The sequence below is a fragment of the Grampus griseus genome (genome assembly GCF_964374135.1).
Source record: "Grampus griseus genome assembly, chromosome: 4".
NCBI lineage: Eukaryota > Metazoa > Chordata > Mammalia > Artiodactyla > Delphinidae > Grampus > Grampus griseus.
The window spans coordinates 111,122,248-111,139,922 of record NC_138997.1 but is presented as its reverse complement, the minus strand read 5'-3'; the positions used below and the strand labels follow the sequence as shown (position 1 = coordinate 111,139,922).

At 35.0% G+C, this 17,675-nt stretch overlaps 1 protein-coding gene across 2 annotated transcripts in view; it reads left to right on the top strand.

Moving 5' to 3' along the window:
• Window positions 1–17,675, top strand: part of TBCK (TBC1 domain containing kinase) — a gene marked incomplete at its 5' end in the record, with an annotated part of 228,033 nt that overhangs the window by 46,447 nt on the left and 163,911 nt on the right. For both annotated transcript variants that reach the window (XR_014296711.1, XM_082653866.1), the window contains 6 exons: window positions 11,525–11,585; window positions 12,914–12,975; window positions 13,231–13,292; window positions 14,228–14,376; window positions 15,984–16,122; window positions 17,451–17,550. Coding sequence is in view for 1 of the 2 variants with exons in the window: in XM_082653866.1 (XP_082509992.1) it covers window positions 11,525–11,585; window positions 12,914–12,975; window positions 13,231–13,292; window positions 14,228–14,376; window positions 15,984–16,122; window positions 17,451–17,550 (573 nt within the window). The remainder of the gene's footprint in view (window positions 1–11,524; window positions 11,586–12,913; window positions 12,976–13,230; window positions 13,293–14,227; window positions 14,377–15,983; window positions 16,123–17,450; window positions 17,551–17,675) is intronic.

Genomic DNA, 17,675 nt, shown 5'->3' with positions numbered 1-17,675 from the left:
TGTTTGTTTTTTTGATATTGAGCTGCATGAGCTGCTTGTAAATTTTGGAGATTAATCCTTTGTCAGTTGCTTCATTTGCAAATATTCTCTCCCATTCTGAGGGTTGTCCTTTTGTCTTGTTTATGGTTTCCTTTGCTGTGCAAAAGCTTTGAAGTTTCATTCGGTCCCATTTGTTTATTTTTGTTTTTATTTCCATTTCTCTAGGAAGTGGGTCAAAAAGGATCTTGCTGTGATTTATGTCATAGAGTGTTCTGCCTATGTTTTCCTCTAAGAGTCTTATAGTGTCTGGCCTTACATTTAGGTCTGTAATCTATTTTTAGTTTATTTTTGTGTATGGTGTTAGGGAGTGTTCTAATTTCATTGTTTGACATGTAGCTGTCCAGTCTTCCCAGCACCACTTATTGAAGTGGCTGTCTTTTCTCCATTGTATATTCTTGTCTCCTTTATCAAAAATAACATAACTATATTTGCGTGGGTTTGTCGCTGGGCTTTCTATCCTGTTCCATTGATCTATATTTCTGTTTTTGTGCCAGTACCATACTGTCTTGATTACTGTAACTTTGTAGTAAGGTCTGAAGTCAAGGAGCCTGATTCCTCCAGCTCCGTTTTCCTTTCTCAAGATTGCTTTGGCTATTCAGGGTCTTTTGTGTTTGCATACAAATTGTGCAATTTTTTGTTCTAGTCCTGTGAAAAATGCCATTGGTAGTTTCATAGGGATTGCATTGAATCTGTAGATTGCTTTGGGTAGTAGAGCCATTTTCACAATGTTGATTCTTCCAATCCAAGAACATGATATATCTCTCCATGTGTTTGTATCATCTTTAATTTCTTTCATCAGTGTCTTATAGTTTTCTACATACAGGTCTTTGGCCTCCTTAGGTAGGTTTTTTCCTAGGTATTTTGTTCTTTTTGTTGCAGTGGTAAATGGGAGTGTTTCCTTAATTTCTCTTTCAGATATTTCATCATTAGTGTTTAAGAATGCAAGTTATTTCTGTGCATTAATTTTGTATCCTGCTACTTTACCAAATTCATTCATTTGCTCTAGCAGTTTTCTGATAGAGTCTTTAGGACGCTCTGTGTATAGTGTCATGTCACCTGCAAACAGTGACAGCTTTACTTCTTCTTTTCCGATTTGGATTCTTTTTATTTCTTTTTCTTCTCTGATTGCTGTGGATAAAACTTCCAAAGCAATGATGAATAATAGTGGTGAAAGTAGGCAACCTTGTCTTTTTCCTGACCTTAGTGGAAATGCTTTCAGTTTTTCACCATTTAGAACAATGTTGGCTGTGGGTTTGTCATATATGGCCTTTATTATGTGGAGGTAAGTTCCCTCTTTGCCTACTTTCTGGAGGGTTCTTATCATTAATGGATGTTGAATTTTGTCAAAAGCTTTTTCTGCATCTATTGAGATGATCATATGGTTTTTCTCCTTCAATTTCTTAATATGGTGTATCACATTGATTGATTTGCATGTACTGAAGAATCCTTGCGTTCCTGGGAAGAAACCTACTTGATCATGGTGTATGATCCTTTTAATGTGCTGCTGGATTCTGTTTGCTAGTATTTTGTTGAGGATTTTTGCATCTATGTTCATCAGTGATATTGGCCTGTAGTTTTCTGTCTTTGTGACATCTTTGTCTGTTTTTGGTATCATGGTGATGGTGGCCTCGTAGAATGAGTTTGGGAGTGTTCCTTCCTCTGCATTTTTTTTTGAAGAGTTTGAGAAGGTTGGGTTAGCTCTTCTCTAAATGTTTGATAGAATTCGCCTGTGAAGCCATCTGGTCCTGGGCTTTTGTTTGTTGGAAGATTTTTAATCACAGTCTCAATTTCAGTGCTAGTGATTGGTCTGTTTATTTTTTCTATTCTTCCCGGTTTAGTCTCGGAAGGCTGTGCTTTTCTAAGAATGTGTCCATTTCTTCCAGGTTGTCCATTTTATTGGCATATAGTTGCTTGTAGTAATCTCTCATGATCCTTTGTATTTCTGCAGTGTCAGTTGTTACTTCTCCTTTTTCATTTCTAATTCTGTTGATTTGAGTCTTCTCCATCTTTTTCTTGATGAGTCTGGCTAATGGTTTATCAATTTTGTTTATCTTCTCAAGGAACCAGCTTTTAGTTTTATTGATCTTTGCTATCCTTTCCTTCATTTCATTTTCATTTATTTCTGATCTGATCTTTACGATTTCTTTCCTTCTGCTAACTCTGGGGTTTTTTTGTTCTTCTTTCTCTAATTGCTTTAGGTATATGGTTAGGTTGTTTATTTGAGATGTTTCTTGTTTCTTAAACTTTGCTATAAACTTCCCTCTTAGAACTGCTTTTGCTGCATCCCACAGGTTTTGGGTCATCGTCTTTTCATTGTCATTTGTTTCTAGGTATTTTTTGATTTCCTCTTTGATTTCTTCAGTGATCTCTTGGTTATTTAGTAGTGTATTGTTTAGCCTCCATGTGTTTGTATTTTTTACAGATTTTTTCCTGTAATTGATACCTAGTCCCATAGTGTTGTGGTCAGAAAAGACCCTTGATACGCTTTCAATTTTCTTAAATTTACCAAGGCTTGATTTGTGACCCAAGATATGATGTATCCTGGAGAATGTTCCATGAGCACTTGAGAAGAAAGTGTATTCTGTTTTAGATGGAATGTCCTGTAAATATCAATTAAGTCCATCTTGTTTAATGTATCATTTAAAGCTTGTGTTTCCTTATTTATTTTCATTTTGAATGCTCTGCCCACTGGTGAAAGTCGGGTGTTAAAGTCCCCTACTATGATTGTGTTACTGTCAATTTCCCCTTTTATGGCTGTTAGCATTTGCCTTATGTACTGAGGTGCTTCTGTGTTGGGTGCATAAATATTTATAATTGTTACATCTTCTTCTTGGATTGATCCCTTGATCATTATGTAGTGTCCTTCTTTGTCTCTTGTAATTGTCTTTGTTTTAAAGTCTATTTTGTCTGATATGAGAATTGCTACTCCACCTTTCTTTTGATTTCCATTTGCATGGAATATCTTTTTCCTTCCCCTCACTTTCAGTCTGTATGTGTCCCTAGGTCTGAAGTGGGTCTCTTGTAAACTGCATATGCATGGGTCTTGTTTTTGTATCCATTCAGCCAGTGTATGTCTTTTGGTTGGAGCATTTAATCCATTTACATTTGAGGTAATTATCAATATGTATGTTCCTATTACCATTCTCTTAACTCTTTTGGGTTTGTTATTGTAGGTCTTTTCCTTCACTTGTGTTTCCTGCCTAGAGAAGTTCCTTAAGCATTTGTTGTAAAGCTGGTTTGGTGGTGCTGAATTCTCTTAGCTTTTGCTTGTCTGTAAAGGTTTTAATTTCTCCATCGAATCTGAATGAGATCCTTGCTGGGTAGAGTAATCTTGGTTGTAGGTTTTTCCCTTTCATCACTTTAAATATGTCCAGCCACTTCCTTCTGGCTTGCAGAGTTTCTGCTGAAAGATCAGCTGTTAACCTTATGGGGATTTCCTTGTATGTTATTTGTTGTTTTTCCTTTGCTGCTTTTATTATTTTTTCCTTGTATTTAACTTTTGATAGTTTGATTGATATGTGTATTGACGTGTTCCTCCTTGGATTTTTCCTGTATGAGACTCTCTGTGCTTCCTGGACTTGATTAACTATTTCCTTTCCCATATTAGGGAAGTTTTCTATTATAATCTCTTCAAGTATTTTCCCAGTCCCTTTCTTTTTCTCTTCTTCTTCTGGGACCCCTATAATTCAAATATTGGTGTGTTTAATGTTGTCACAGAGGTCTGTGAGAGTCTCCTCAATTCTTTTCATTCTTTTTTCTTTATTCTGCTCTGCAGTAGTTACTTGCACTCTTTTACCTTCCAGGTCACTTATCCATTCTTCTGCATCAGTTTTTCTGCTATTGATTCCTTCTAGAGAATTTTTAATTTCATTTATTGTGTCCTTCATCATTTTTTGTTTGCTCTTTAGTTCTAGGTCCTTGTAAAACGTTTCTTGTATTTTCTCCATTCTATTTCCAAGATTTGCATCCACTTTTTTTATCATTACTCTGAATTCTTTTTCAGGTAGCCTGCCTATTTCCTCTTCATTTGTTTGGTGTGGTGGGTTTTTACCTTGCTCCTTCATCTGCTGTGTGTTTCTCTGTCTTCTCATTTTGCTTAACTTACTGTGCTTGGGGGTCTCCTTTTTGCAGGCTGCAGGTTCGTAGTTCCCATCATTTTTGGTGTCTGTCCCCAGAGGCTAAGGTTGGTTTAGTGGGTTGTGTAGGCGTCTTGGTGGAGGGGACTAGTGCCTGTGTTCTGGTGGATGTGGCTGGATGTTGTCTTTCTTGTGGGCAGGACCACGTCTGGTGGTGTGTTTTGGGGTGTCTGTGACCTTATGATTTTAGGTAGCCTCTCTGGTAATGGGTGGGGTTGTTTTCTTGTCTTGCTAATTGTTTGTCGTAGGGTGTCCAGCACTGTAACTTGCTGGTCATTGAGTGGATCTGGGTTTTAGCGTTGAGACGGAGATCTCTGGGAAAGCTTTTGCCATTTGATATTATGTGGGGCCAGTAGGTCTCCGGTGGATCAATATCCTGCACTCGGCTCTCCCACCTTAGAGCTATAGGCCTGATACCCAGCTGGAGCACCAAGACCCTGTCAGCCACAAGGCTCAGAAGTAAAGGGAGAAAAAAAGAAAGAATTAAAGAAAGAATAAAATAAAGTTAAAAAATTAAAATAAAAAATTATTAAAAGTAAAAAAATTAATAAGTAATTTCAAAAAGGAAAAATAAACAAAAGAAAGAAGAGAGCAACCAAACCAAAAAACAAATCCACCAGTGATAAGAAGTGCTAAAATCTATACTAAAAACAACAACAAAAAACGGACAGACAGAACCCTCGGACAAATGGTAAAAGCAAAGCTATACAGACAAAAAAATGACAGAGAGAAGCATACACATACACACTCACAAAAAGAGAAAAAGGAAAAAAATATATATACCGTTGCTCCCAAAGTCCACCTCCTCAATTTTGGGTTGATTCGTTGTCCATTCAGGTATTCCACAGATGCAGGGTACATCACGTTGATTTTGGAGATTTAATCTGCTGCTCCTGAGGCTGCTGGGAGAGATTTCCCTTTCTCTTCTTTGTTCACAGATCCTGGGGTTCAGCTTTGGATTTGGCCCTGCCTGTGCGTGTAGGTCGCCTGAGGGCATCTGTTCTTTGCTCAGACCCGACAGGGTTAAAGGAAGGGCTGATTAGGGGACTCTGGCTCGCTCAGGCTGGGGAAGGGAGGGGTACGGGATGCGGGGGGAGCCTTAGGTGGCAGAGGCTGGCGTGATGTTGCAACAGCCTGAGGTGCACTGTGTCTTCTCCCGGGGAAGTTGTCCATGGATCATGGGACCCTGGCAGTGGTGGGCTGCCCAGGCTCCTGGGATGGGAGGTGTGGCTAGTGACCTGTGCTTGCACACATGCTTAACATTTCATGCCTGTCTCTGGTGTCCGCACTGATATCTGCGGCTTGCACCCGTCTCTGGAGCTTATTTAGGCGGTGCTCTGAATCCCCTCTCCTTGCACACCCCAAAACAATGGTCTCTTGCCTCTTAGGCAGGTCCAGACTTTTTCCTGGACTCCCTCCCGGCTAGCTGTGGTGCACCAGCCCCCTTCAGGTTGTGTTCACGCAGCCAACCCCAGTCCTCTCCCGGGGATCTGACCTCCGAAGCCTGAGCCTCAGCTCCCAGCCCCGACCTGTCCCGGCGGGTGAGCAGACAAGCCTCTCGGGCTGGTGAGTGCTGGTCAGCACCGATCCTCTGTGCGGAATCTCTCTGCTTTTCCCTCTGCATCCCTGTTGCTGCACTCTCCTCCGTGACTCCAAAGCTTCCCCCCCGCCACCCCTGTCTCTGCCAGTGAAGGGGCTTCCTAGTGTGTGGAAACCTTTCCTCCTTCACAGCTCCCTCCCAGAGGTGCAGGTCCTGTCCCTATTCTTTTGTCTATGTTTTTTCTTTTTTCTTTTGCCCTACCCAGGTACTTGGGAAGTTTCTTGCCTTTAGGGACGTCTGAGGTCTTCTGCCAGCATTCAGTAGGTGTCCTGTAGGAGTTGTTCCACATGTAGTTGTATTTCTGATGTATTTGTGGAGAGGAAGGTGATCTCCACGTCTTACTCCTCCGCCATCTTGAAGGTCTCTCTCTTCCAAGAGATTTTTCAAGTATTTTGGAAGTATTAACTCATTGATCTTTACCATATCTAAGATTTAGGATGACATTATGTTCTTCATTTTGTGTGTTTTCAGAACTAATTCAACAGTGGAGGAGGTAAAGCATAATAGTTAAGAGACAGCCTTTTGTAGTCAGAGAGAACGGGGTTTGAAATCTAATGCAGCAAAATATAGTTCTATGACTTAGGGTAACTAACTTCTTAAGGCTTTGGTTCTACTTCCATAAATAATAATAGTATCTATATTGTAAAGCTGTTGGGAAAATTATATGAAATAACGTATATAAAGTACTTAGTATAGGGTGTTGCTTTGCAAACAGTCCATAAATGGTAGCTTTTATTATTAATATTTAAATATTCACAAAAACATGGTAGCTTACAGATTGGCACTGCTTTTTCTAAGGGAAAATGCCAGATTTTCTGATTCTTTGCTATCCTTTGTCTAGACCATCTTTCTTTTTGTTGGTATGAAATGATAGTGAATCTCATTTTTGTTTGAAATCATAGCCTAAAAGAAGAATTTTATTGGAATGTGAAGTATGCATAAGTGTAAATGTGAAGTATGTAGCTTTTCCTTTTTATTACCATCACTTATATTTAAACTCTTTACTAATGATCTATGTATGTCTCATATGAGTAATTCGATTCAGCAAATGTTGATGGATCTTTACTGTGTGTATAGCAATGAAGTAGGAATAAACTGTGATTAAGGTGCATTGTCAAAGAGTTTATAATTTAATGCAAATTCATTAACTTTGAAGATAAACACAGAGAGCTGTGTGAATTCCAAGAAAGGAAATATTAATTCCATGATAGGGGCTTCATGACATTTTTTTTCCATGACATTTTAAGTGGTGCTCAAAGTTTAGAGTCCAGTTTTAAGATGGATTAGATCTTCTACCTCATCAAACCTTTAGATTTGATACAAAACATTAAGCTATTAATTGATAACACACCAACAATTAACAAAGGGAACTTTTGGCAGGTTGGAAATTTTAAGGAAATAGACGAAAAGCTATAGCACTTTGCTAGGAAGATCTTGCCATATTACCAGAAAGTCAGTACAGCTGCTCTGTCACCCAGAAGTTTCCATAGTCCAAAACATGTATAGGAGAATTCTGTATTAAAAAATGAGTACATATCTAAGAAACACCAAGCATCTAAATTTGGCCTCTACTATAAAAAAGGAACAATGAATAGAGTTTACATTTTATTACAAATAGAAAGGACTTTATAATAAATGTATGTGTTCTTTAAGAGATAAAGGAAACAATTCAATTTATGAAACAATTACAGAAACTAGGAATCAAGAACATTTACTGAAAAGAATCAGCTAAGAGTTTTAAGAAAAAAATATGTAATTATTAAAATAAAGAACTAAATAAATGGATCATAGGAAACTGGACACACTGAACACTGAGTTAATCTCCCAGGATATGACACAAATAGATAAAAAGATTGAAAATATAAAAGAAATTTTAAAAGACAGACAAGATGTTCTAATATCGTATAGTAGTATCAAAAGTAGAGAGTAAAGTTCTCAATTTGAAAGAACATACTAATTACCTTGCAAGGCAAAAGAAAAAAAATCACAACATACAAACAACAACAACAACAACAAATAGCTAGAAATCTTATACTAAACTTTTAGGAGATGACTAATGATGAAATAGTGAGTAACGTTTATTGAGCACTTCGTAAGAGCCAGGTACTTTTCTAACATATTTACATCTATTATCTCAATCTCTTTCCAGTACTTATAAAGTTTATCTAATTACTATCTTTACAGATTAGGAAATTGAGGTACAGAGAGGTTAAACAACCTGTCCTAGTTACATAGTAGTAACTAATTCAGCAGATTTGTGTCCATCAATCTGTGTCCAAAGCTTTATGTACCCTTAACCAACGTGCTAAGCTGCCTTTACTAAGCTCTGATGTCTTTATCAGTGTTGAGAAAATCTTAAAATGTGCCAGAGAAAAGACCTATTACCTACAAAGAATAACAATTAGATTGGTATTAAACTTCTTAGCAGTGTGAATGCAAGAAAACAGTGGGACAGTGCCATCAAAGTGCTGAGAGAAAGGATTTTGAATTCTTTAAGTCACAAAACTAACAGTTGGAAGTAAGAATTAAACAAAGGTATAGTTGGCCCTCTGTATTTGTGGATTCTGCATCTACGGATTCAACCAACCATGGATTGAAAATATTTGAAAAAAAATTCCAGAAAGTTCCAAAAAGCAAAACTTAAATTTGCCATGCAACAGTACTGTTTACATAGCATTTACATTTTATTTATAACTATTTACATAGCATTTGCATTGTATTAGGTATTATAAGTAATCTAGAAATGATTTAAAGTATAAGGGAGGATGTGTGTAGGTTATTTGCAAATACTATGCCACTTTAAATAAAGGACTTGAGCATCAGTGGATTTTGGTATCCAAGTAGGTCCTGGAACCAGTCCCCCCTGGATAGTGAGGGATGACTATACAGAATTTTGATAGACACGAAGAAAAAATTAGTAGTAGAGAAATAACATGAGTCTGAATAGTAGAGTGTGTTCACTGTATTGCAAGTAATCAAATTTAACTGCTTCGTGTGTGTGTGTGTGTGTGTGTGTGTGTGTATGTGTTTTCATCACAGGATAGATAAATAGTAAGCATTTAAACTGAAAAGTTATTTTGGAGCCATATCCTAGGAGACTTTGAATGCTGTATTGAGAGATTTATACTTAGTTATGTAATGTATGGAAGACCATTTAAAGTTTTTAAGTAAACTGAAATCAATTATTATTATTATTTTTTTTTTGCGGTACGTGGGCCTCTCACTGTTGCGGCCTCTCCCGTTGCGGAGTACAGGCTCCGGACATGCAGGCTCAGTGGCCATGGCTCAGGGGCCTAGCCACTCCGCGACATGTGGGATCTTTCCAGACCGGGGCACGAACCTGTGTCCCCTGCATCGGCAGGCGGACTCTAAACCACTGCGCCACCAGGGAAGCCCTGAAATCAGTTAATTTTTTAAGGTGGTTCTTTTTTAAAAATTTTTATTGGAGTATAGTTGTTTACAATGTTGTGTTAGTTTCAGGTGTACAGCAAAGTGAATCATTTATACATATATCAACTCTTCTTTAGATTCTTTTTTTTAGGTCGTTACAGAGTATTGTGTAGAGTTCCCTGTGCTATACAGTAGGTCCTTATTAGTTATCTATTTTATATATTATAGTGTGTATATGTCAATCCCAATCTCCCAATTTATCCCTTTCCCCCTGGTAACCCTAAGATTGTTTTCTACATCTGTGACTCTATTTCTGTTTTGTAGATAAGTTCATTTGTACTATTAGTTTAGATTCCACGTATAAGCAATATCATATGTTATTTGTCCTTCTCTGTCTGACTTACATCACTCAGTAGGGCAATTTCTATGTCCATCCATTGTTGCTGCAGATGGCATTATTTTGTTCTGTTTCATGGCTGAGTGATATTTCATTGTGTATATGCACCACATCTTCTTTATTCATTCCTCTGTCAATGGACATTTAGGTTGCTTCCATGTCCTGGCTATTGTAAATAGTGCTGCAAATGAACATTGGGGTGCATGTATCTTTGCGAATTATGGTTTTCTCAGAGTATATGCCCAGAAGTAGGATTGCTGGATCATATGGTAGCTCTTAGTTTAGTTTTTTCTTAAGAAACCTCCATACTGTTCTCCATAGAAGCTGTACCAATTTATATTCCTACCAGCAGTGTAGAAGGAATCCCTCTTCTCCACACCCTCTCCAGCATTTATTGTTTGTAGATTTTTTTGATGGTGACCATTCTAACTAGTGTGAGGTGATCCCTCATTCTAGTTTTGATTTGTACTTTTCTAATAATTAGTGATGTTGAACATCTTTTCATGTGCTTTTTGGCCATCTGTATGTCTTCTTTGGATAAATGTCTGTTTAGATCTTCTGCCCATTATTTTGATTGGGTTTTTTTGTTTGTTTGTTTTGTTATTGAGCTGCATGAGCTGTTTGTATATTTTGGAGATTAATCCCTTGTCAGTTGCTTCATTTGCAAATACTTTTTCCCATTCTGTGGGTTATCTTTTCGTTTTGTTTATGGTTTCCTTTGCTGTGCAAAAGCTTTTAAGTTTAATTAGGTCCCATTTGTTTATTTTTGTTTTTATTTTCATTACTCTAAGAGGTGGATCAAAAAAGGATCTTGCTTCGATTTATGTCAGAGAGTGTTCTGCCTGTGTTTTCCTCTACGAGTTTTATAGTATCTGGCCTTTAGGTCTACAAGATTAATGTTGATAGTAGTGTAAGTGATTGAGAAGAGAGAGAGGAATGGCAACTTGTTTTCAATGATCTCTCCACCTGTAGTTCTAATTTCATAAGTCTTCAAGAGATTTTTTTCCTCTGTATTAAAAAAACAAAAAAACAGAAAATCAGAGCCTCTTTTTCTCTAAAGACCAAGCTATCTTCTTAAGCCTTTTCCTTCTAAGTCTATTTAAATGATCATATATGTTTAATTTGTTAATAATTAGAGAAACATAATAAGAGCCAACATTTATGAAGCATTTTCTTTATTCAGAAAATGCTAAGCACTTTTTTATACATCATATAACCTTCACTGTACCCTGTGTGGCATGTATAGTTAATATTCCAATTTATAAATGAGAAAAGTGAGGCTTAAGGTGGTTAAGTAATTTGCCCAAGTTGTATAATTGGTGGTAGAAAGTCCAACTTGGCACTCGGTAGTCGCTCAACACATGATCATTAGTTAAAGTTGTAAGTGTTTGATTTAAGACTCCATTCCAAGGAGCCCCCTGAAGCCAACTATTAAGGAAACAACTAAAATACAATGTATGTGTCTTATAAAGAAATATACCAGGTGCTATGGGAACACAAAAATGGTCATCTTAAGTCACTTTGGGAAGAGGAAGGAGTGTCATGGAATGTTTCTTAATGGAGATAACAGACTACCTGGATCATGCTATATAAGTAATAATTAATTGGGTAGATGAAAGGGTAATATGGCATCTTGGTCTTTTAATGAAATAAGACTCCTGGAGTTCCTCTAGACCACCAGGTATATGTAGGTCTCAAAAATGAAGAATGCTTGAGATCAAACTAAAATGTAATGATCCTTAGATATATGAAATGCTTAAGTGTTAAATATTATGCAACATTTAAAAAAATGTTACATCACCAATGATTTTTCTTTAGTGGAGCCAACTCAAAAAATCTAATAAAACCTCTGAAGAGAAATAGAGGTAACTGATAAAATCATTTTCAGCGCTGAAAAAACAAGACCCCCCTGTGAAGAATGATGTAAATGTTAACAAGAATTTCTTTTCTCATTTTATTTAGGGAAGAAAACTATTTCAGAGTTTGGATATTTCTGAAAGGCTAAAATTTTTGCTTACACTGGGTAAGTGTCTCACAATTCATTATCTTTCAACTATAAATATAATCTTTAGTGACAGTAGTTATGCATATTGAGAACGTGTTCTTCAAAATAGTGGATACACTGAAATATCCTCACTTTCTTTAATTTTCTAATGATCAGTGGTAAGCATTAACAGGACAGTTTAAGAAGTGCCTTTGAAGTATTATAGGACAGCTTTCCTCATTGACTAAGGAATTATAATGTACATGGATATAATCTTAGCATGATCTAGCCAAGTAAACTAACTTGTGAAATCAAAATATGAGATTATAAAATTGTACTTCACTGTCGCAGTTGCCTTCAGGCAATGTATTGTAACTTTTCAGCTTTCTACTCGGTGAATTGTGTGAATAATGACTGAGGAAGAATGTTTATTTTTCTTTACAACAAGCTCATGTATTTTACATGTATATAATGCAAATATTTGTCATTCACATTTATAAAAATTTGTGTAATCCACTTTAGAGTGGAATAATTTAAGCACGTGTGGTAAAAAAGGAGAGAAAAACAGTGATAGAGCACTTTGTGTAAAAGAGTGACAGATTGGTGTCCAGGTTAATAGGGTCTACAAATAAGGATTTGTATAGAATAATATTAGTAAATATTAAATGATAATGAATTGTAAATAAAATTTTATAATATTTACCTCTTTAATGTCAAAGATTGATAATATAGCTGTTAAGGAGTCTTAGAGATCTATAAATGTTGTCTACAGATTAGAACTTATACTTTTTTTAAAATTTTATTTAATTTATTTTTTTATACAGCAGGTTCTTATTAGTCATCCATTTTATACCCATCAGTGTATACATGTCAATCCCAATCCCCCAATTCATCACACCACCACCACCACCCTCCACTGCTTTCCCCCCTTGCTGTCCATACGTTTGTAGAACTTATACTTTAAATCCCAGAGAAACGTGTGTACATTCTTCAAATTGTATTTAATAAAAATAAATTACTCGTATAATCGTAAAAATATACTAAAGCCTTTTTAAATAGTAATATGTGTATATACATATAGAGAGAGAGGGGGGAAGAGAGAAGGAGAGAATCTTTACCTCCTTGAATTACTGCTTTAATTCACTATTTAAGGTGCTTTCAGTATCTATGATACAATTAATACTTAGTGTTTGAAGTATTTATTTTTATCAAAGCATGTAAGGAAAGTTGAAAAAGTCTCAAGCTTTTTAATATTCCAAGTTCTAAAACTGAATTACATAATTAAAAAAAATTTTATTAGAGTTCAATTCCCAGTTAGTATAAGTTAGAAAAGCAGCTTTAATTCATATAATTTTTCTGTTTTATAGACTGCATAGATGACACTATAATAGTTCTGGCTGAAGAGCATGGTTGTCTGGACATTATAAAGGTTTGTCGTTAATCTGTTATTGAAAATTTATTTATTCTGCATACTTGGGATTCAATAGCAAACTATTTTAAAGCTATGTTTATTTCTGTTTAGTTATCTGCTTTTTGACAGAGTGACAAACTAATATGAATTTCTTTAAAGTCCAAATAAAAACTTTCAAAAAAGGTCAAAACATTGTAAAGTAGCAAACATTTAAGTAATATAAATTTTTAAATGGATTTTTTAAAATAATTCTTTTCTCTCTCTATTTACCAGGAGCTTCCTGAAAATGTGATAGATCTTTTGAAGAAGTGCCTCACCTTCCACCCTTCTAAAAGGTTGATATCAAGAGTTTGGGATTATTACTGAGATCTTAACATATAAGTAGTTAAGTTTTTAATACTAAAGGGTTAAATAAGAATATTAACATATATAGTAGTACATGATTGATATTGGTATCATAATTGTTAGTTATGGCTTTAATGTATGGTAATTAAAGAAGAAAAAATAATTAACCATGGTTAGAAAACTGGCATATACCAAAAGCAGTTACTAGTTCATTTCCTAGCCTCCAATTAGAAAATCAGCTAAACTGTGGAATATAGATATGCCTAGATACAAATGATATGAGAAAAATGAGAACAAAAGTTTATTGGCAAATATGTATTATAGAAAAGAACTTAGATAAATGGTGAGGTAAGTTAATAATTGTTGATAATATAAAAGGATTTCTTAGAAGTTTTATTATTTATTTTCATTTGATGATGTCATTGTTAGCCATCCAGTTGTCCCTAAACTCAGTAAGTATATAATATTTGAAAATAATATATTCGAATTTGTCTTTAGGAAAACATTTCCTAAAGAGAGGAATGGTATTAAAAGCATAGTTTTGGGTAAATATACCACATAAACTAAGAGAGTAGGAAGAAAATCAGAAGATTTTATCAGTTTACAATTTTATTATTTAATTAAGGTATTCAGTAAAGCAGGTATATGATGGTCAAGCTAAAAGTAAAAAATGGAGATGCTCATATGTAATAATTTTTTATCATAAAGTACAAAAAGCACAACAAAGGTAAAAAAGTCAGCATTTATTTACAGTCATTTGATTCTCTTTTTAAAGGTATATATCTAGACTCTAATAAGGAGAACTTTATTATTTTCTATACTAATGAGGTAATTTTGACTTTTAACTATCCCTTGAAGTGTGCCATTATTCTAGGAAAATTTTAATGACTTTCATTCATGTTTCGTATTTTAAATATTTCTTAAGGCTAACCCCAGATGAATTAATGCAGGACAATGTGTTCAGTGAAGTGTCACCTTTATACACTCCCTTTACCAAACCTACCAGCCTGTTTTCTTCTTCTCTGAGATGTGCCGATTTAACTCTGCCTGAGGATATCGGTCAGCTGTGTAAAGGTAATGATAAATACAACAAAGGATAGAAGTAATTCTGGAAGTGATTAAAATATAACCTAACATTTTAGTCCTTTAAATTTAATTTCTTTGGAGCAAGAAATTTAAGAATGAAGGAAAGGAAGTAGCACCAAACAAAAATTTTTTATTATGTAAACCAAGGTCTTATTTTCATCTCAAATCTTAATGCTAAAATCAGATCTTCTAATTTCCAATGGAATTTCTACTACAACAATATTTGTATATCATATTTCATAAAATGTATTATAAATGATCTCAAAAAATCATATTATTGATAGGAAGTCCATATCATTATATTCCATGTTTGTAACAGAATATCACCTTTTCTCTTTTAATTCCTCTCTGAAGATTACAACTCTCAGAATGTGTGTTTTAGGGACACCAGTATGTTACCTTTATACTGAAAAATTATCACTACATAAGTTGTGGCAGGAAATACTTACTGAACATTGGTTCAATCAAATATTTATTGAGTTTCTACTATGTTCCATACACTGTATCTGCAAGTATCATTTTTGCCAAATGGGGAGGCAGACAGACATTCAGTCGCACAATTACTGTTATAAATGAGGGTTAGTACGCACGTAGTAAGCGGAAGCAAAGCCTCCCTGAGATATAAAGAAGGACTTCTCAAAAGAGGCAGAAATTGCCTCAAGACATAAAGATGGGACAGTGTGTGTTGGTTGCCTACCCAAGTGCTTTTTTCTGCCCTTCTTTCTTTCCTGCAGAGCTTGATATATCTGATATGTATATCCCATATTCTCTGATACAGAGGGGAAAAATTACACTTTTTTCTCAAAGAAACTGAATACACAACCAATATGTATATCTGCATTTAATCCTCTGCATTTTGTAGTATGACTATTCTTTTTTATTTTTTAAATAAGCAAGAGAATTTGCTTATGAAGCTAGACTTGGATTACCACCAAATGAGCAGATTTCCTCCCCTCCCCTCCAGAATCTTAAAAATTTATGTATAGAGGCCTTAGTTGGGTTCAATTGTGTATTCAGTGCAGACAATCTCAACACCACACATCTATCTCAAGGCTGTATTCTTGGAGCAGCTTCTGGGAGTGGGGAAGGCAAGCTGAACGCACTTTCCAAGGACAGGGGAAGGGGAGGGAGCCTCCATTTGCCAGGGTCCAGCTTGACATCAACTGGCTTTCATGTCTTTTTGATGACCTCCTTCAATAGGAGGAATACATAATGATGGGGTTCCAGGAAGGCCTCCCCAAGAAGTGCTACTCTGGCACACATTATTTTGAGCTAAAAATAAGCAAGGCCCAAAAGACTCATAAAGAACTTTTGGACTTTCCCCTAACTGTTTAAAAGAATTGAAGATGGAAGACCTGTTCCAGGAAAGAGTTATCACCCACAGATAATTACAGAAAATGTGAACTCAGTGTGGTAAACAGGGAGGAACCTAGCAAGGCCCCTTTGATCAAAGTCCTCTCTGTGTAGTATGACTATTCTAAAGGGAATCTTATTATGTTTTTCAGTTTTTACTTTTTTATAATGTCAGCTATTATTGCCTGTTACCTTTTAATAAAAACAGAAGGTGTGATAGCTTTTTAATTTTCCATTAATAGATTTAAGCAGTGATTACCTGGCAGAAAGATCTATTGAAGAAGTGTATTACCTTTGGTGTTTAGCTGGAGGTGACTTGGAAAAAGAGCTTGTGAACAAGGAAATCATTCGATCCAAACCACCTATCTGCACACTCCCCAAGTAAGGAAAGAAAACTTCTCTTGGAAATGAGAAAAATCTAGTAATAACTTCTTTTTAATTTGATATTTTTTTTCTTTTGGTAGACATTCCAAGTCAGTGATTATGAAAGCAATTGGGAGTCAATACCTTGTTTTCTTGGCAGGAGTTCCTAATTGCAGAGTTCCCATCAGTGTTTTTATTATTTTAATAAATATGGTTTTTTAATAAATAATTTGTTTTATGATCTATTTGAAGTAATATTGAAGTTAATATTATGGAACATCTCACAATAGTTGGTGATCAATAAAAGAAAAAATGTACAAATCAGAAAGAACAGTAATGTTTAAGAGAGTTAATAAACTAGGCTAGTGTTCCCATTATGAGGAACTATTTTTTTTACTTCTAATGATATTTTAAAATGTACTCGGTGACCTCAATGCTTGTGCTAGAGATCATCATGGTGCTAAATCACTGTTGAGAAAAATCTGCAGAACTACATAAGGTCTTGGACACCATCCTGTAAATTATCTAGAAGTTAAATAACAATACAACCCTAAGGGCCAAAATTGTCGCTGTTCCATTGCTCTTCATATTTATTCATAAAGAAGAGAACCTGAATCTCTTTCCACCAGTGCCTTAAAGTTTTAATTTTAGATTTTAGAACTAGATTTGATCTTTGTAGGTAACTGTAGAATTAATCTGCTGATATTTTTTTCTTCACATGTAAATTTTAGGTTAATTATTTGAATACACCACTAGCTCTCTACATTTTTCCCCTCTTAAGCTGATTTTTAAATATTACTTTAATTATATTGTTCACACAATGAATTAAGTAGAAAATTAGGAAATAAGATGATGGAAATTATAAGAATAAATGGTTTGAAGGATATAAAAATTCTCAAAAGTAATTCTCTAAAATTCTAAATGCATTTATTATTCAGTATTCTTTCTCCTGAGGAGTTATCATTATTAGCATCTTTCTTTCTTGTTCCCTTTATCATTTTTTACTCATATAAACTTCCTCAGGAACACATTTACATACTGTCAGGAGAGTAATTTAATCATTGCACCTGCATGAGCAGAGAGTATAAATCATACTCTTGTATTACTAAAATGCTTTATATTTATATACTGTATTTATACCAACTCAACATATATTTAAAAATGAAAATTTTTTGGAGAAATTTCAACCAACAGTTACTTTTTTATTAACCCATTCAGTCTAAAATTTCTTTTTTTCTTTTGTTGAAGAGATTGATAATTTAGAATAAATTTTCTACAAGAAACAATAAATCAGATTTCTGTGCTCACTAAAATAATTAAAAATAATTTTTTTAATCTCCTTTCAGTTTTCTCTTTGAAGATGGTGAAAGCTTTGGACAAGGTCGAGATAGAAGCTCACTATTAGATGACACCACTGTGACATTGTCATTATGCCAGCTAAGAAATGTAAGAATGGTATTTTGGCAAATTTGCTTCAGAACTTTCTCCCTTCCTTCCTTCTGTTTTTTTTTTTAATAAAACCTTACAGATACACATGAATCCTTAAATTTCTGCCTGGTACTATAAAATAT